We start from the raw sequence: 17463 nt of genomic DNA, 5'->3' as shown, positions 1-17463 counted from the left end.
TGTTAATCTCTTAAGCCGATGATGAGACCAAGAAGACTCTGCACTGTAACATTCAGTGCCACTTTTTCCTTTCTTTTATGTTTTCCAAGCTACAAGTGGGAGAAAGCAGTAGAAAAAAATCTAATTTAGAGATGGACCACATTAGGTTGCAGGAGTAGAAAATAAAAATTGAAATACATGATGTGTAAGGCAGCCTAACAAATTGAAGAGTTTATTCATGTGAACAACAAAACCATCTTCTCTACTGTTGTAAGCTTGACAGAAAGGAAAAAAAAAGACTCCTTTATAAACAGAGCAAATAAAATTAGGTGTCGTTTTCTTGTTTTGACTCTTTAAGGTTGATTTTTATAATCTTTATTCAAACTCTGACCCAAAATAACACACAGTTAACTTTACAAAACAAGCCCATCTCCAGCATTTTTTCTGTCGTGTTTCCAAAATGACAGCGTGTCTGCTTTGGTGGGTTCAGACACTGATGCCTGCTAATTAGTGCAAACATATTAATAAAATATAGCCGGAATAAGCTTGAACTCAGACTTCCTCCAGAGGCTGGCACTCAGGCTTGACCCAGAGTTATTTTTATAGTGCTGATGTATTACTGGATGAAAACAAGCATTCAATGGCTGATTTTCTACAGAGTAAAAATAACAGTGGGTCAATTCACCCTATTGGAAGGTCATTAGGTCAGGTCAGCGTATCTGTTGAACGTGCACTCACTGACCACTTCATTAGGTATACCTGATAAATTGCTTATTGCAAATATCTAATCAGCCAAACACATGGCAGTATGCATTTTATGTAGACATGTCAGGATAATCTGCAGAAGTTTAAACTGAGCATCAGGATAGGGAAGAAATGCCATTTCAGTGGATGTGCCATGTTGTTTTTTGGTGTCAGTCTGGCTGGTTTGAGTGCTTCACAACATGTTGGGATTTCTACACATCTCTAGGGTTTACAGAGAATTGTGTGAAAAAGAAAAGATAGCCAGTAAGCAGCAGGTCTCTTGGTAAAATGCCTTGTTGATGGTAGAGGTCAGAGGAGAATGACCAAACTGATGTGACAGAAAGGCAACAATAACTCAAGTAAAGGCTCTTTAAAACTAAGATTTGTAGACGTGAATCTCTGAACGCACAACACGTCAAACCTTGAAACAGATGAGCTACAGCAGCAGGTGTCACCCTTGTCTGCTAATAACAGAAAACAGAAGCTACATATCACTCAAGCTCCCCCAAAATGGATATTCGAAGGTTGGAAAAACGTTTCCCGGTGTTATAATTTTTGATTTCTGCAGCAAACGACATCAATACAATACAGTCAGAGGTGGAAAGAGTATAGGGCTATTGTACTCAAATAAACTAATTCAAGTTGAAATCCACTCAAGTAGAAGTACAATTACTTGTTTATTTATCTGCTCAAGTAAAAGTAAAAAGTTATTAAGTCAAAGTGTAATTAAAGTACTGAGCACTTAGAAGTGAGTGGGTTGTTTGGTGAACTGTGTAATATGCAATAAAAAGAGAGTATGAATCTGTTGTTTAGATAAAGGCAAACCTGAATAATAAAGTGAGATGTTCTGGATGTTATTTTGGAATCATTCTTTTTCTATGTGCAGCTGACATCGAAGCCAACTACAAGCCAGTTTCATGTCGTTGACAGTGAGCTTGGATGCCCCTCTTCTGACTTTAAGGTTTATATTTTTCACCCAGAAATAGATGCCTTTTAAAAAACTGTAAAGTTCAAAGCTTGTAATTGACATGATATAAGGCAATGCGATATGAAGTGTTAAGATGATGCGTAACGATACAATACCATATGATACGACACGATATGATACAATTAGGGCTGGGCGATTATGGCAAAAATCAAAATCAGGATTAATTGAACTTTTTACCTCAATTAAATTTAATAAAACATTATTCCACTCCCAATCTCTGACTTGGTAAGGGCCTTTCTGTTTGCATGTTCTCCCCATGCACACATTGGTTCTCTCTGGGTACTCTGGCTTCCTTCCACCAACAAAAACATGCTGATTAGGTTAACTGATGACTCTAAATTGGCTGTAGGTGTGAATGTGAGCGTGCCTGGTTGTCTGTCTCTATATGTCAACCCTGTGATTGACTGGCGACCAGTCCAGGGTGTACCCTGCCTCTCGCCCAGTGAGAGCTGGGATAGGCTTCCACACTACCACACGAAACCATTCGATTTGATACGGTGCAATATATGATATGATATGACTACGTTATATATGACTATGGTACTATACAATATAATACCCTAACTTACCATGCCATATGATGCAATATCATGCAATACAAAATGATGCAGTGCAGTACAATGTGATACTAGATGAAGGATGCCATACAATACCAAATGATACGATACAACACGATATGATATGATGCAATACAATACAATACATTATAACATGAATGGCATGCAAATACCATATGAACAATAAGATACAATATGCTTTGATGTCCTGATTCAGATTTCATTAGATTTGGTTGTATGATACAATATGATACTACGCTATTCTACACAATATAAGTAGATATGATATGATACGATACAGGGTGATATAATTCAAATTGATACAATACTATACAATAAATATAGGATTCCACTGAATATGGTACAATCAGCACAGAGGAGAGGATACGATATGATATGACACAATAAGATACAGGATGATTTGATTCTGTTTGATACGATACATTACAATACATTACAACATGAATGTTACAGTACAATACCATATGAACAGTATGAATTCATCTTGGACTCAAAGTTCTGCACATTTACCAGTTTCACCACAGCAACATTTAACTTTCCACATGTGTACACAGATTCACATGTACCTGAAGTAGAAGAGCCCAAACAGTATTATAACACATTACCCATAATGCACTTGATTTGCATTGAGGTAATTTTTATTAATGCCAACAAGATAAAATATGACAAGGGAAAAAGATAAAAGGGATTAAAGATAAGATAAATAAAGAAAACACTATCGAAAACCCATATAACCTCAAGGAACATCACTGAAAACTTCCCTGGAGGTGGGCACAGATGAGTTTTTAAACTAGTTCAGCTTACATGTGATGACTCTTTATTGCCTGCCAGATGGTAAAAGTTGGTGCTCAGAGTGATAGGGTCAGTTTTTGGCATAAACATTAAAGCTTGACCATCTGCCACCAACCAACCATGACACATTCAAAGTCATTTTAATGACTTTTATTCCCCATTCTGATACTTTTACTTTATGACTATATCATTGGTTGCTGCTGTGTGATTGGCTGATTAAATATTTGAGATAAGGAGTAGCAGTGAACAGGTGTACCTAATGAGTGGATCAGTAAGAGCATGTTTTTATTGAGCAATAAAGAGCAATCTTAGTTGCAGCCATATATATAAACATATGTTTGTGTTACAGAACAATAACCTTTAGATTGCATTGAATTCATGGCATTAAGTCTGTGTGTGTTTGTGTTTTTGTGCAGTTGTGTGCCGGTGTTTGAGAGGTTCAGACACGGATATGAAGGGAGACAAAGGGGGAGTAAGGGAGAGGGGTGTGTGCAGAGTGTTATTGGCTGCAGGTTGATTCAATTTGGAGGCGGATGTTGAGTATCAGCCAAGCCACCCACACACTCTCACACGCTACACACTTACACACATAGACGGAGATTATCTAGATTTCCCGATTGCTAAAATGACTTTATAAACACTCATTAATTGCCATGGTAACCTAAGGAAACAGATGGATCAAAGCAAGTGATTAGAAAATATAGAGACAGCCAAACACCCACATTGGATTAAAAACATTGACGGCTTTTCGGTCACACAGGAGGGAGGAGGTGGGAGAGATTAAAGGTGATATAAGAGGGGGGTGCATGCAGTGATCCCTCACTCACCCATCTGCCTCCCTGCTTGTGTTACAGTAGCCTACATGTCAATCACTCTACTCTAGGCTATTAAAAAGCATACCTGAATGGGTTTCATCACGGAGGGTTTGAGTGGGTGGTGCTGATGCTTTGGATGTGATGGGAAAGGGGGATGCTTATTGGAAGATCTGCACCCTCAGGCTCTAAACTCCAGCATCCACAGGGAAGAGGAGGAGGAAGAGGGATAGCGGGGAGGAGAATGAATGCTTTTTTTTTTTTTTTTTTTTGCAACCACATGTTGCTGGGCTTGATTGCAGCAGCTCCTTAACCATTCTTGCCTTTCTCTCTCTCTCTCTTTGCTTTGTGCGTCCAACTAACAATGTGCCCGCTGCATCTGTAGCTTCTACCACCTGTGGCAGCACTCCTGTTCCCTCTACGCCACAGAGAGAAAGAACAAAAAGAAGGGGGGAGCTGAGAGAGGTCGGAGAAGAGGAGGATATCTTTCATGATAAGTGGACTTGTGACAAGGAGAGATCCTCGCTGCACAGCCAGCTGACACAAATGAAAGGTAAGATAATGAGGCTGATACTTGGAGCATATCTGATGCCTGTGTATCGCTGCATTGTGCCTTGTTGATGGTGCATATTTTACCCTTCTTTGTCACATATTTGAAATGAATTAAAGGTTGACTGGGCAGATGATTAAAAACTATGTGTGATGCATGCTGATTTACGCTGTAAACAGATTTCCAGACACCGTGTTCCAACAGGTGGTAAGCGCAGCAGCGTCTGCTCTCTGTTTTGACACTAATGAGAGCAGAGGAGTGTGGCAGTGCTGATAGAAAATGTGGAGAGTTGATGGTTTTTTGGTGTTTTAGCAACCCCCTAGAGAGAGGCAGGGTGACTCATGTGACAGAGGGAAACATCCTGGGACTGCCACTTTTAACACTAATTACTAAAAGCTGGAAATCCATAGAGAATAGGATGTCTTTGAGGGGAAAAACTGTCAAATTTAGTTTTTGAAGCGTAATAAGTTAGATTTAATGAGATAGCTCTGACTTGACCTGTGTGAATCTGCTCACTTATGTTGCCATCTTTTTTTTGCCATTGTTGGGTTAGTTGTGCATGCTTGATTTGCTCCTTTTTTGAGTATTTTAATCAACTATATGAGTGGATTCTCCCTGCAAAGTAACAAAGGCTCAATGCTGAACACATGATGGCACTGTTGAGACAAACATCTAAACAGTAATTATATCTGTATGACCTTTTCCTTACCGTAAATAACCATTTGTTGCCTGAATCCCCGGGGTTGACCATTAAGCAGACCGATCGACTTTTTTATTGATTCTGACAGGCTTCTCATACAGCCAAGGAGCGTTGAAGTTTTGACTGTCAAGAGCAGTTTGACTTTTATATGTGATTGTAAAAATGTCGTAGTCCGTCGGAAGGGAAAAAGATCGACTGGTGGTTAATTGCAATCAGACACGGCAACAAAAATAAACGCACAATTCACAGATGTTACTGGTCAGTCAGGAGGCGAGAAAGCGAGCAGAGCTGTCTCTATGGAAATTGCTTTCGTCATAACACTTCCTATCAAGCTTGTGCTGGGGCTCTGGCCGTGCAGCAGGCACAGACCCTTGACAGCACATAACCAAGATTGCTTGGTGAGAAGACGACATTAACAATAGAGCATTTTATCCTGCTTTATTGCTGTTGTGATGATGAAACAGCTCTAAATTTCACTGATTTGTCACATGGTCAAAGGACTTGTTTTTTGTCCATTAGCCTCCTTGACTTAACCTCTGACCTCCTAAGATGATTGAAGTTTGGATATCTCTAAAACCTACTTGACTTATTTAATGTCCAAAGCTGCTTTAATCTAGGAGTCTGTAATGAGACACTGCGCTGTGTTTGATGTCATTGCTAGGTAACAAAAGGGGGCAAAAAGAAAGAGAAAAGGTTTCTGATGATGAGGCTAGAAGTAACACAAGAATAACCTGCCTGCAGCAAAGGCTGCCAACCTTATCATGCTAAGAAGCCCCATATGTTATTAGCCTCTACCTGAGACTCCTCACTTGCAAATTTTGGTAGCAGTTTTGTAATTTCTGTCTAAATCAAAAGTGAATGCAACAGCATATATTTTGTAAAATGTCCTCTTATTTTACATTTACATGCAGTCTTTCTTTACATTTTGAAATTTAAGCATGGTATAGAAAAGATCATATATAGATTTTAGAAGCCAGAGACAATAACACCTAAAAAGACATGATACTATTATGAGATTCCCATTTTTTCCACTTTCCTCCTCTTACCTTAATGTTTCTGTCACCCCCGTAGAGCTTTCTGATGATCCCTCAGGGGTCAGGACCCTCAATTTGAATTGAAAGTATGGGCTTGGCCTCATTCCCTGTTTGAAATTTGGAGTTTCTACTACATGTGATTTACGAGGAAAGGGGAAGCAATTGCCTAGGCCTCATGCTCCAGGGGGCCTGGAGATGAACAGTAGTTGATAAAGTGGGGATGCATGATATCAGCATGATATCAAGATTGGCTGATTTTCTTTTTATAAAGTTAATTATCCATATTGGCAGATATGAAAAATTCAGCTGATATTTACAACCAATATGCTGTAAACATTGGCCTTTATTGGCTGTAAATATCAATTGTGTGTACAGATATGTTTGAGGAGTTTAAGGCAACACCAACAGACCTACACCAGCTAAAGTCTTTTTTTTTTTCTAACCTCATTCCTTAAACTGTAAAGGTCATATATTTTTCCCTTTTAAGACAACTTTATATTGGTCTCAGAGGTCCACAGAACATACCTGTCAAAAACCGCTCTGTTTCAGCCCTGCTCAGAGCGAGCTGTTTCTGTGTCTGTGGCTTTAAATGTTAATGAGCTGTCTGACTCCACCCCTGACCACACCTCTCTCTGGAAATTAATATGGCTTAATGGATGGGGCTCTACTGATCCTCCTCTCAGCTGGTAGCGGAGGGCATAAGTTTTAGGCATGTGGGGCGCCACGGATTCATGACGGGGCCTGATATGCCACAACCCAGGGTGGAGGTGGGGTGGGGTGGTTCAGCTTGAGACGTGCCAGTCAATTGCCAGGGTTAAGCTTGACTACATCTTTTTTTTTTTTTCTGGCCTTTTCACCTTGGTGATACACCAGAAGACCGCTGACACTTTTCAGGCCATTGGAACATCCACAGCACAGCCAAGGACTCGTGGCAACCCTACTACCCACCTGGATGGTCCTTAGGCTGTTCTTACTCACCATATCCACCCCTACTCCTCCCTAAAGGTGTGGGCTTTCAACAGATTATTTTGTCATTCCCCTAGTAATATGCAAGGACATTCAGAGCACCACCCCCGAATGAACCCTCAGTACAGCTTACTTACTGCATCTTCACCTTACTTTAGCCTCAAATTTTGGCCCAAAAGGCCTAAAAATTCGATACAGTACTGTATATTTCCTTCTGAATCTGCAGTTTACTTATTTCATTTCTAACTCTGTGCAACTGACTAACAAAATGCATCATTATCTATCTTTTAATGCATGTGGTTGCACCAGAATCCTAAAACCTGCACCATGCCTGGACTCATCAACAAGGAGAACCGGAGCGCTCTGCCTCTCAGCGTCTCTGACATCACTTCCTGTGTCAGGGGTTACACTCTGGCAATGACAGCATCAATGACTTATGAAAACATTGAGGATCATGCAATCGAAGGTGAGTATGTTCACTACGAGATGCTAATTTGTTTACTTCAGCTATGCAGATGCCTGCCACTTTCTACTAATTTAAACCCAGCTTACGCTCTGAAACACGCTGTTGTAAAATTCAGTATGATCGACTGAATATGTTAAATCTAATTGCTTGTTTGCCGCCTCTGGTTCATGCCCCTATTTCTGAATTTTTCTCTTTTCTTGCTTGTTAGGGATGTTTATTTATCCACTGGAGGAAAACTCCATTGTTGTGGGGTTCGAGGCAATGATTTCAAGTCAGATAATAACTCTGCAAATCAAAGACAAGGCTAAAATTGACGACTGTTACCTGGATTGCTGCAGCACTTCTAATGGAGCACCACAGAGTGGCAGTGGTAAGGTTAAAGCTCCTCTAATCGATATTGTGACATTATTTTTCAATTAGCAAACACTTTAATCCTTGGGCTGTTGCAAATGGGCGATAGAGTGAATCCTAGCTGAGACTGTGTACACTAAACTAGACTGAAAGTAAAGAAAAAAGGGGGAAAAAAGAGCTCAAAGAGACTGGTGGTTCCCCATTAGCTTTTTGAAGCATTTAGGGGCCTTTATGCGCAATGTTTTAGTTTTATCAGTGTATAAATTTATTTATTAACTTTATTTATTATTATTATTATTAGAAAGTGGATGAATAGGAAATTAGAGAGAGTGGAGAGTGACATACAGGAAAAGAGCAGCATGCAAGATTTGAACCTGAGCTGTGCATGGGATGCGACCAAACTGATAGACTGACAGCGCCATATTGTTTTGGAACATGGCCTTTTTCAGTGCTTAAACTCGTATTAACCCCCTCACACTAGCTGTTCAGCATCAAATTACAAGCATACAGAAATGTAGACTAACTGGTAGATAGAGTAGGGCAGCCAGAAGCTGGAGAGATATTTTCTCTAAAACAGTGGTGGGGACCAAAACCGAGCTAAAAGAGGAATGAAAATCTTGGTGGTGTTAGGTTGCCTACCATTTTCAATACCCAGTGAGAGGTTATGTTCCTAGGTGGCTGCAGGATAACCTAGGAACATAAAGGAATCTCCAGAAAGAAAAGTTAATGGATGAAAATGTTTTTAAAGTTGAGCAGGGAGAAAAAGGATGGCTGACGGTCTGAGCAAGGAGACTGGCATGGAGGTTCACCAAAGCTCTATTCTGGATGGCCCAAACCGTAATGTGACTGAGGGCTTGCTACTAAGAGATAAGGGACTGTTTGAAGTGAAGTATGTTGGTGATTTTGATTTGATTGATTGATGCTTTAAAAACAAAGGCAAAGGCAGTGATTTGCAGTTGAAAGGTTTGAGCTTTCAAATGCTTTTGGGCCATGTCTCAGTCTGGTAAAAAGGCGCACAAAGTCTTTCATAATAAACATTGCTCCAATCAGCAGGTATCAATTTGAAATTCAGGTACCAATCTGAAATGATTGTGGTTGGTCTGAGAACAGACGAATCAATTAGCATCATTGGAGGAGAATGAGGTGGTAGCTAGACGTGGGGTTTAGTCGTCCTGGAGGCCGTCAGCAATGGCTGGTGTAGCAATGACCTCTTATGTTGCTTTAGTATAGTGTGTGTTTTATAAGAATTGGACCACATTTCTCATCTCCAGTCCGGACATGCTTTGGCATGATTTTGCAATATGAGTGGGTGGGGTGAGGTAGTATATGCAATGGCTGCTGCTGAAGCAATTAGCTCATATGTAGCTTCAGCAACAGTTTTTAGCCAGATCTGGACAGTATTTCCTTATTGAAAGAGAACCACAGTGAAAGCCTTTCTCTGGCATGAGTATTATCCACCAACAAGCTTTATGAGTCATAAATTACAACAGCGCCTTACTGCTGATCTTACGTTACTTCCTGCAGCTGTGGATGCCTTCTACCTTACTTTGTCTGGTTGCTCTTATTGGCCTGTAATGAATGTAAAGGACAGCATGTTCATCCAACCTTCTGAGAATTTTTTGAAAAGTTCTGCCCTTCCTAAATGTTTTGTATGGGAGGATTTCTGGATGGACAAGAAATTCGTCCCATGCACTTGCTATATGAAAGAGTATCTTGAGTGCCAGGCTAGAAATTCTTTACAGTTCTTTTAAAATCACAACTCCCATATATTGGAGGTTGTTTTCAAACAAAAATTTAGATCTAAATTAGTTAAAAGAAGTGCAGAGGACCATACTGAAAGGTTTTCTTGGTGAAAAAGAAGTTTTGCTATTCGCTCAGTTGACTTTGGCTAGAGTTTGGTAAGAGTGAACAATGATAGCAGTCTGGTTGAAGAGTTTGATGCCAGTTTTTAAGGTTTTGGAGATTGTTGGCCCAATAGTAATGCATCATATCGGGTACGGCAAAACCTCCGTCTTTATTGGGTTTTCGAAGAGCTGTTCTTTGGGTGTTAGGGGGTTTGCCAGCCCAGATGCAGGAATGTGTAATTGACTTAAGTGAGTTAAAGAAATATGTTGTAAGAAAAAAGTAAGACACTGAAAAAGGAATATGATACAAGGTTATATATTCATTTTTATAGGTTTGATTCAGCACGAAGTTAAAGGGATGCTCCATCTCTGGGGGTCCATCTTAATCTTTTTTGTCTTGCGGAGGAAATTTAGGAAAATGTGCATTGGTGACATCTATCAATAAGGCTTAGATAAAAGCAAGCAAAAGCAAAACAGAATAATAATGAATGAGGTGTGTGGTAAAATCACAACATTGTAGTATTACACTTAAGTTAATAAAGAAATATAAAAACCTTGTGTTTATTTGAATCAGAAAAGAAACTGTGAAAGATGGATAATGACAAATGCAAGCCTGAGATCTCACTTAAGATGCAGCTGAGTTCCATTTTCAAGCTCCGTTTTAGAGGAGCAGGAGAGAAATTACCTCGATAGCTGTTGTAGATTTAAGTAAGTGGTTGTTACTACTCTTGTCTGGTGTTGCAGGCCACATAGTGATGGATGAGGATTTAGAAAGGACAGTGTTAGTGGTAAACCTTGGCATCATCCCACCCATGGAGACCGTCCATGTGCTGGTTAGCACCTCCTCTGAGCTCTCCACTTTGCCCAGCGGCGGCATCAGGGTCTCATCCCCACCAGTGTGCACGCCTCGGGTACAGAGGAGCATCAACGAGGAGCAGGGACTGTCTCCAAACTTCTCCAGAATGTAAGAAAAGGAAAATGTTACTCTGGCTTATATTGATGTTTTGTTTGTCATGAACCTGTTTATGCTAACTAATTTTTCATTTTCAGTCAAGATAGGACATTTTAAATTGTTATATATATAATTTTTTAGGCGGGACAGGCATACCAGTGCCTCAAGCCCTCATGATCAAACTCCCAACACCCCTCAGCTGTGGTTGGCTTCACTGCTGGAGGAGGAGACCATCAACTCCATGGACTACGAGTTCAATTTCCAGCTGGAGATACGGGCCCCCTACCTCCTGGCAGGTCAGAGAATTAACCAAAAATTGTCTACTATTTGATTTATTTTTTCAGTGAAGCGTAATCCACTAACCCAGGCGAAATTGCAGCCATTAAGTCCAGAGAACTGAACTTAACCAAGTGAAAATTCTACCATGTACACCTAGCCCAAAAATAGTCTGAAAATTTTCAGTGTAGCACAACTGAGCCAACATTGTTTTTGGCCCTTTTTTACCTAAAACACGCTAAGATATGCAGAGCAACTGTACCTGTCTGCTGCACTGTATAGCCTAGCTTCTCATGCATAAAGGGGCAATGCTTTTTGAAATCCCGAGGAGGTCGCCACTACTTTTGCCAAGTATCTTAAATCAGTGGTTCTCAACCTTGGGGGTCGCGAGACACTAAAGAAGGCTATTAACTACAAAAATGAATAAATAAAAATATTTGTTTCTTTGATAAGAGTGGTTATTATTCAGGTCAAATGAAATACAGTTTTCACAGCTTAACTCCCCCCTTATGGGCAGCCTTGTCTGCACACGACTATTCTTGATTCTGCATGGCTGTGTTCAACCACCTTCAGGTACAGTGGGGTTCCCCGGTCTCTGGCACCTTTATTTTGGGGGCCACAGGCCGAAAAGGTTGAGAACCCCTGCCTTAAATAATTAACTTCTAAATACCAAACCATCCCTTTAATGTCAACTTTCAACATGTCTAATTTAGGCTACTGAAATTCTGACATTAAAATTGATACCTGCTGATTTGTTCATTGCATACACCATCCACCAATAAGTCATCCTTCTTTTTAAGTCAAGTTTTCTCATAGATGCGAGGGATTTTATTGGAACATGCTGGCTGTGATTACTGTTATTACTGCAGGTGGCTTATTTAATCTGCTGGTTTAATAACAGGTTGTTGTCTTGTGTAGGTGTTGAGAGCCCGTCTCATGCCATCCGAGCTGATGCGGACCCTCTGGCTCGCTCTGCCACCAGCGTCGTGATCACTCTGGCTGACAAGTACACTTACGACTGTCCTGTCGAAATCCTTATCTACCCCAGCGGTGGGTCCGCACTCACATCTCAGCCCTGCAATTATTCCCTCCTCTCCTCTTGAGTACAATATTTTGAAATTGTTTATTTCAGTGCTGTCAGGCTTCTCTTACGGATTTTCTTTTTTTTTTTTTTTTTCTCATGCAGAGATCAGTTGTGGGTTAAATCACTGCTTCACTTTGTGTGCATGAGTGCCTCATCAGGAATAATATGGCCCTCCCTTTATTATTGTATGACATACCAGCGGGCTCAGAGTTTTCTGTGTGGGTGTGCATTGTCAGGATTTTTTTCCTGTTCTCTTGTCTTTTTCTCGGCCATCTTGACCCACAGTATGTGTAGGCCACTTGTCTCCCAGAGGCATGAGTGAGCCCCGGCCTCGCTGATCCTCTTATGAAGGTTTCGTTCACAAACATAGCTGCTGCCAGTGCTCGGCAATTTAATTCACCCCAGACTGGTGCTGCCGTTTCAATCACGATATGGATACTCGGCTTGACAGAGACGGGGGGAAACTGAGCTGCATAACAGCCGTTGATGTGTTGAGTACATTACTCAAAGGTTTCTGGAGGGTTCACCAGGTTCATTTTAGACATGTTTTACAGTGTAGAAGGTAGTTTGATACCTGTTTTACATTCAAACCAAATGTAAAAGACATCAATGGAGACTAGAAGGGATTATATTCCCAGAGTTGTTCTAATTTATGCATGCCATTTATATATGATTAATATTTATGCCACATCCTTGTCAGTATATCCTAGCAGGATATAACAATAATTACCCTTAATATCATTGAGTAGAAGGGTACTCAGAGAGCACAAACCTCTGTCAAGGTCAGTCCTCGATCATACGTGGCAGCAATTGCAATCAGTCTGTTTCTCTGGATATCATATAACTAAAAATACCAGAGAGCAGAGATCACCTGATGGCCGTGCACATATAAAGTTCTTGGACTGAAGCAAAATCATGACTGTAACAGCTTGATTTGTTTTTTTACTTTGATTTGGAAACTGGTTCTATAAACCCAAATTCCCAAAAAGTTTGGATGCTGTATAAAGCATGAATAGAAACAGAATACAGTGATTTGCAACTCCCTTTTAACCTATACTCAAGTCAGTACAGCACAAAGACAAGTTATTTGAGGTTAAAACTGATGAACTTTTTTGGAAATATACATGCATTCTAAATTTGATGCCCCAAAAAAGTTGGGACAGGAGCATGTTTACCACTGTGTTACATCACAGTTTCTTCTGGAAACACTCTGTAAGCGTCTAGGGGTTGAAGACACTTATAATTGAAGTTTTAAAAGTGGGAGACCTCAGTTTTATTGGTGCAAGTTACCCGTTCACCATCTGAACAGATTGGGCCCTGTAAGAGAGGGTTGACAGGACCAATCAGTGTGATTTGAGAAGTAAGAGGCAGAACTTTCGGGCGCGGCGTGGTCGTGACGTAAGCAAGCAGCGACAAGAGGCCGGTGCAATTACGGAGGAAGATGTTAGCTTGGTTGCTGCTATAGTGGCAGTTTTATCAGAACTTGACAACATTTCTTTGTCAGAAGAAGAACAAAGAACAGCATTAAGTGGTCTTCTTTGCGGGTACGATATTTTTGCCCTTCTCATGACTGGATTCGGCAGGAGTCTAATCATCATGGGGTTTTTTTTGCTCTGATTGGCCTACAAAGATGTGACAGAACGTTCATCCAAACACCCTCTGAGGTTTTTTCCAAAGGCTCTGCTCTTTCCCAAACACCATCTACGGGAGGTTTTCCAGATGGATGTGTGAAACAAATCCATCTGGTGTGTCACGTTGATAATTTGCCTGTAAAACGTATTTCCAGTATTTGATTGTTTTTTAAAACTCAACTTAAGTCATAAACCAAGTCTGGCAGTTACATTCATGAAATACCCACATTGCAAACTGTACAGACTGAAAAATGATTTAATAAATAAATCAGAACAAAATGGTCTGCGGTCTTATGGAATTAAATTATGTATAGACCCGTATTGCAAGTAGCTACATGAACATGGCCTGCGAACATAGCTACACTAGCTATGGAATTAACTTTAGAATATAAGTTAGCAACGTGAGCTTTTACAAACTTAGTTAAAGCTAATGTAGCTTCATCGAGAATGTACCTACGCAGCTTGCATTGCTATTTTGTGAGCTTTAGCTACAACAGCTTCTTAGCTGTGTTAGCTACATAGCTCTGTTATCTGTAGCTAAGTAAGCTTTAGCAACATGAGCTTTAGCAAATGTAGCTAAAGCAACTTATCTACCTCCATAACATAGATACATAGCTGATGTAGCTTATGTTGCTGCTTTGTAATCTTAGCTTTGTAGCTCCATTAGCTATGTTGCTCAGTTAATGACATAGCTATGTAGGTATGTAGCTACGTAGCTCCATTATCCTTGCAGCTTTTACAGCTGCCCTGGCTGTGCTAAAATTTTTTCATGGAGAACAAGCTTTTTTTTCATTAAGCAGATTTTTGCAGGCCTTTTTTCAACTACAAACTTTTGGTATTTTAACTGTGATAGATGCATTGTGTCTCGGGTGAACGGTTCTGAGAGTGGCCATCAGAGATGGATGGTCTGCAACCAGACTGTCTTGCCATCAGGCAAGAAATAGAATTGACAGAAAAGGCCCAGACAGAAAAGATACTGTTATGCTTGATCTCGGCTGCCCATTGACATGTGTGTCGACATATGTGCCGAGCCCCCATCACCAGCCTCAGGTTGTGGCACGTTGGGAATCCTTCGGAGAAAATGCTAAAATTCTTTGCAGTTTTACATGAAACACTTTGGTTTTTGGAGGTTGTTTACAAAAAATACCTGGATTTTAGAGACAGTTTTATTTAGGTTACCTTAGGTCTAAATGAGTTAAAGTAATATGATCTAAAAGAATGATATGAGATGATGGAGAAAGAATGGATAGATTATCAATTTTAAGATCAGTAATTCATTAAAGTGAGAAATGTTAGAGTTGTGTCATTTTGGTGCCCCCTGTTGTCAAAGCATGACAGTGCTGCTACTTCATGATCTGGTCCTGCATGCTTTTTTCTGACAAAATATCTTCCTTTTATTCATCTTTTCTTTTACTTTTAAATTTAACCTTTAACATGAAAAATTCAAATTGCCCCACCTCAGGAATGAGAGGAATATAAAAAACATTGTTAAGAAATTATCAAACTTTGTGCTTTTTATGTCTTTTGCAGGTCATGAAGAGGCACAAATAATACATGCAGTTATAAAGTTATGCAGATGTACTGCAGGGTTTTAGACAGAAAAGAAAAAACAACAAAAATCTCCAAGGATTTTATCAGTTGAGAAAACTGTGCATTCTTGAACCCTATTGTGATTTAGCATATGTATACAGATGCAAATAAAGCCAAACTCCTCATTTGTATACCAGTCCACAGCTCCTTCCCTCTATTCTGTCCTGCTACCTTGCATCAATTCCAGTCATGTCCACTGCTGTATTGTGTCTGTAACAGTTTTGTATGTGTCCTTACAAACTGTGTCCCTGCAGAGCCTCATCTGCCACATGTGCTCATTGAGAATGGAGACATGACGCAGGAGGAGTACGACGAGTACCTTCATGGACGGAGCGATTTTATCAAGGCCACCAAAAAGGACTCCAGCAATGAGAGGAAAGTAAGTGTATCATCCACATTATCTCCATGTACCTGAACTGATGGCCACATTGTAGAATGCAGTGCAGTATCATGAAGAGTACATTACAGGAAATAGTGATTTTTCAAAAGCTGCGGGATAGAAAACACAATAGAATCCAATACTCTGATATCACACACTGTTCTGCTACAGCTACAAACATACTGAGCTTTGTAATCTTAGAAAATATAATATTTTTTTATATTGCAGTTCTTGTGTAAGATTTTGTAGAAGATATTTTTTTAAACTTCTGCAATATGTGTGTTGTAGATTTTACTTCAAAGAAATGTGTTTGGGTTTGGAACCTGTTGCTCTAGACATAGTTAAAAATGTAAGCCTCTATAACAGTGACATTTTTGATTAAAAAATACTCTACTCTGTCTGAATGCATCAGGGATGGGATTCTTCATAAACAAACACACTTATATATGCTGACCTCAAGAGGGGACTAAGGGAATTTTTAAAAACACATCAAAAGAGTTTATGAAATAATGAATTTTAGAAGACCCACCATCTACAGAGAGAAAGGTCACGGCTATGAGTGGGCTCTACATCCGCTCTGAAGTATGTCAGGTTATGTCCCCCATCCTTTAACAAAGCAGTCCTCTTTATTACTATGTAAATACTGATGCAGAGTTAATTAACTTGGCTTAGTATGCTCTTGTATGTTATCTGAGGCAATGTCTTCAAATTGTCCTCCCATCCCTGGATAGCAGAAGGAAGCTTAATCACATCATCCTGTTTGAGGTTTAACAGATGCCATTCATATATTCTACATTTCTGAATCACTTTATTAATCAGGATTAAAGACTCGTTACTTTAGATAATACAGACAGAAAGCACAGAAGTCACACCCAGAATTCATGCAAAGTGCTTTTTCAATGCAGTGAACATGATACCTGCTTTATTTTTATTATATTTCAAGTATATTTTACAAGGACAAATATAATACCGTTTTACAAATAATTACTGCCAGTTATATCTACTAATTTCTCTCAAAGAACTAAAAATAAACCAGTAATCAAAGTTTATAAGAGAAGTGTTTCTGTTTTATGAAAGATTTTGTCTCATTTTTTTCACGTTTGTAATCTATTTTTACAGTGTCATAGTTTAGTCTTGATATAGATTTATATTTAAATGCTATTTAGGTTGAGTCACACTGTAGTTCATTTTTAACCCCCTGAGACCTGAGCTTTTGTGTGGAAAGTATTTTAGTATCTCGCACTTATTTGGGATAAGTAGGGTATGATAAGTTAAAAAAATCTGGAATTTCGTGGAAATTTTCCTTTCCGACATCCAAACAAATTCCCTAAAATTTAAAAGACATTGCCAGATATTTCTTTAAAAATAATCTTCCTAAAATTTCTTTGAATTGTCCTCAAATCCCTTGGCAAAACTCTATTATAAAGCCTCAATTTTAGAATAAAAAGTTGCCCACAAATTTCCATGCAAATTTCTAAAAACTTTGAAGCAATTTCCTCCTAAGATTTCTTTGCAAATGCTTACAAAAAATTACAATTACATTCCCAAAAATTTCATGAAAAATATCCAGACAAATTCCCTGAAATTTCCATTAAAATTCCTGAAAATAGGAAATTACAACCTATACCCCCAAATTCTTTTTCCTAATTCCAAAAACATTACAAATGAATTTCCAGAATTCCCACAAATAAATAAATAAATACAGTTTAGCCAAATCTATCAATACAACTCTCCAAATATACAAGCA

The 17463-nt window shown here is 39.3% G+C and overlaps 1 protein-coding gene across 1 annotated transcript in view; it reads left to right on the top strand.

Moving 5' to 3' along the window:
* The first annotated feature begins 4371 nt into the window (after positions 1 to 4371).
* Positions 4372 to 17463, top strand: part of vwa5b1 (von Willebrand factor A domain containing 5B1) — a 43469-nt gene continuing 30377 nt past the window's right edge. Inside the window, exons 1-7 of the mRNA XM_041800057.1 lie at positions 4372 to 4446; positions 7453 to 7609; positions 7818 to 7979; positions 10549 to 10768; positions 10898 to 11052; positions 11951 to 12082; positions 15592 to 15716. Of these exons, the coding sequence (XP_041655991.1) occupies positions 7471 to 7609; positions 7818 to 7979; positions 10549 to 10768; positions 10898 to 11052; positions 11951 to 12082; positions 15592 to 15716 (933 nt within the window). The 5' untranslated portion in view covers positions 4372 to 4446; positions 7453 to 7470. The remainder of the gene's footprint in view (positions 4447 to 7452; positions 7610 to 7817; positions 7980 to 10548; positions 10769 to 10897; positions 11053 to 11950; positions 12083 to 15591; positions 15717 to 17463) is intronic.

Source organism: Cheilinus undulatus, linkage group 11, assembly GCF_018320785.1.
Source record: "Cheilinus undulatus linkage group 11, ASM1832078v1, whole genome shotgun sequence".
NCBI classification, from domain to species: Eukaryota; Metazoa; Chordata; class Actinopteri; order Labriformes; family Labridae; genus Cheilinus; species Cheilinus undulatus.
Note: the sequence above shows the minus strand (reverse complement) of the source record. Positions and strands in the feature narration are given on the sequence as shown.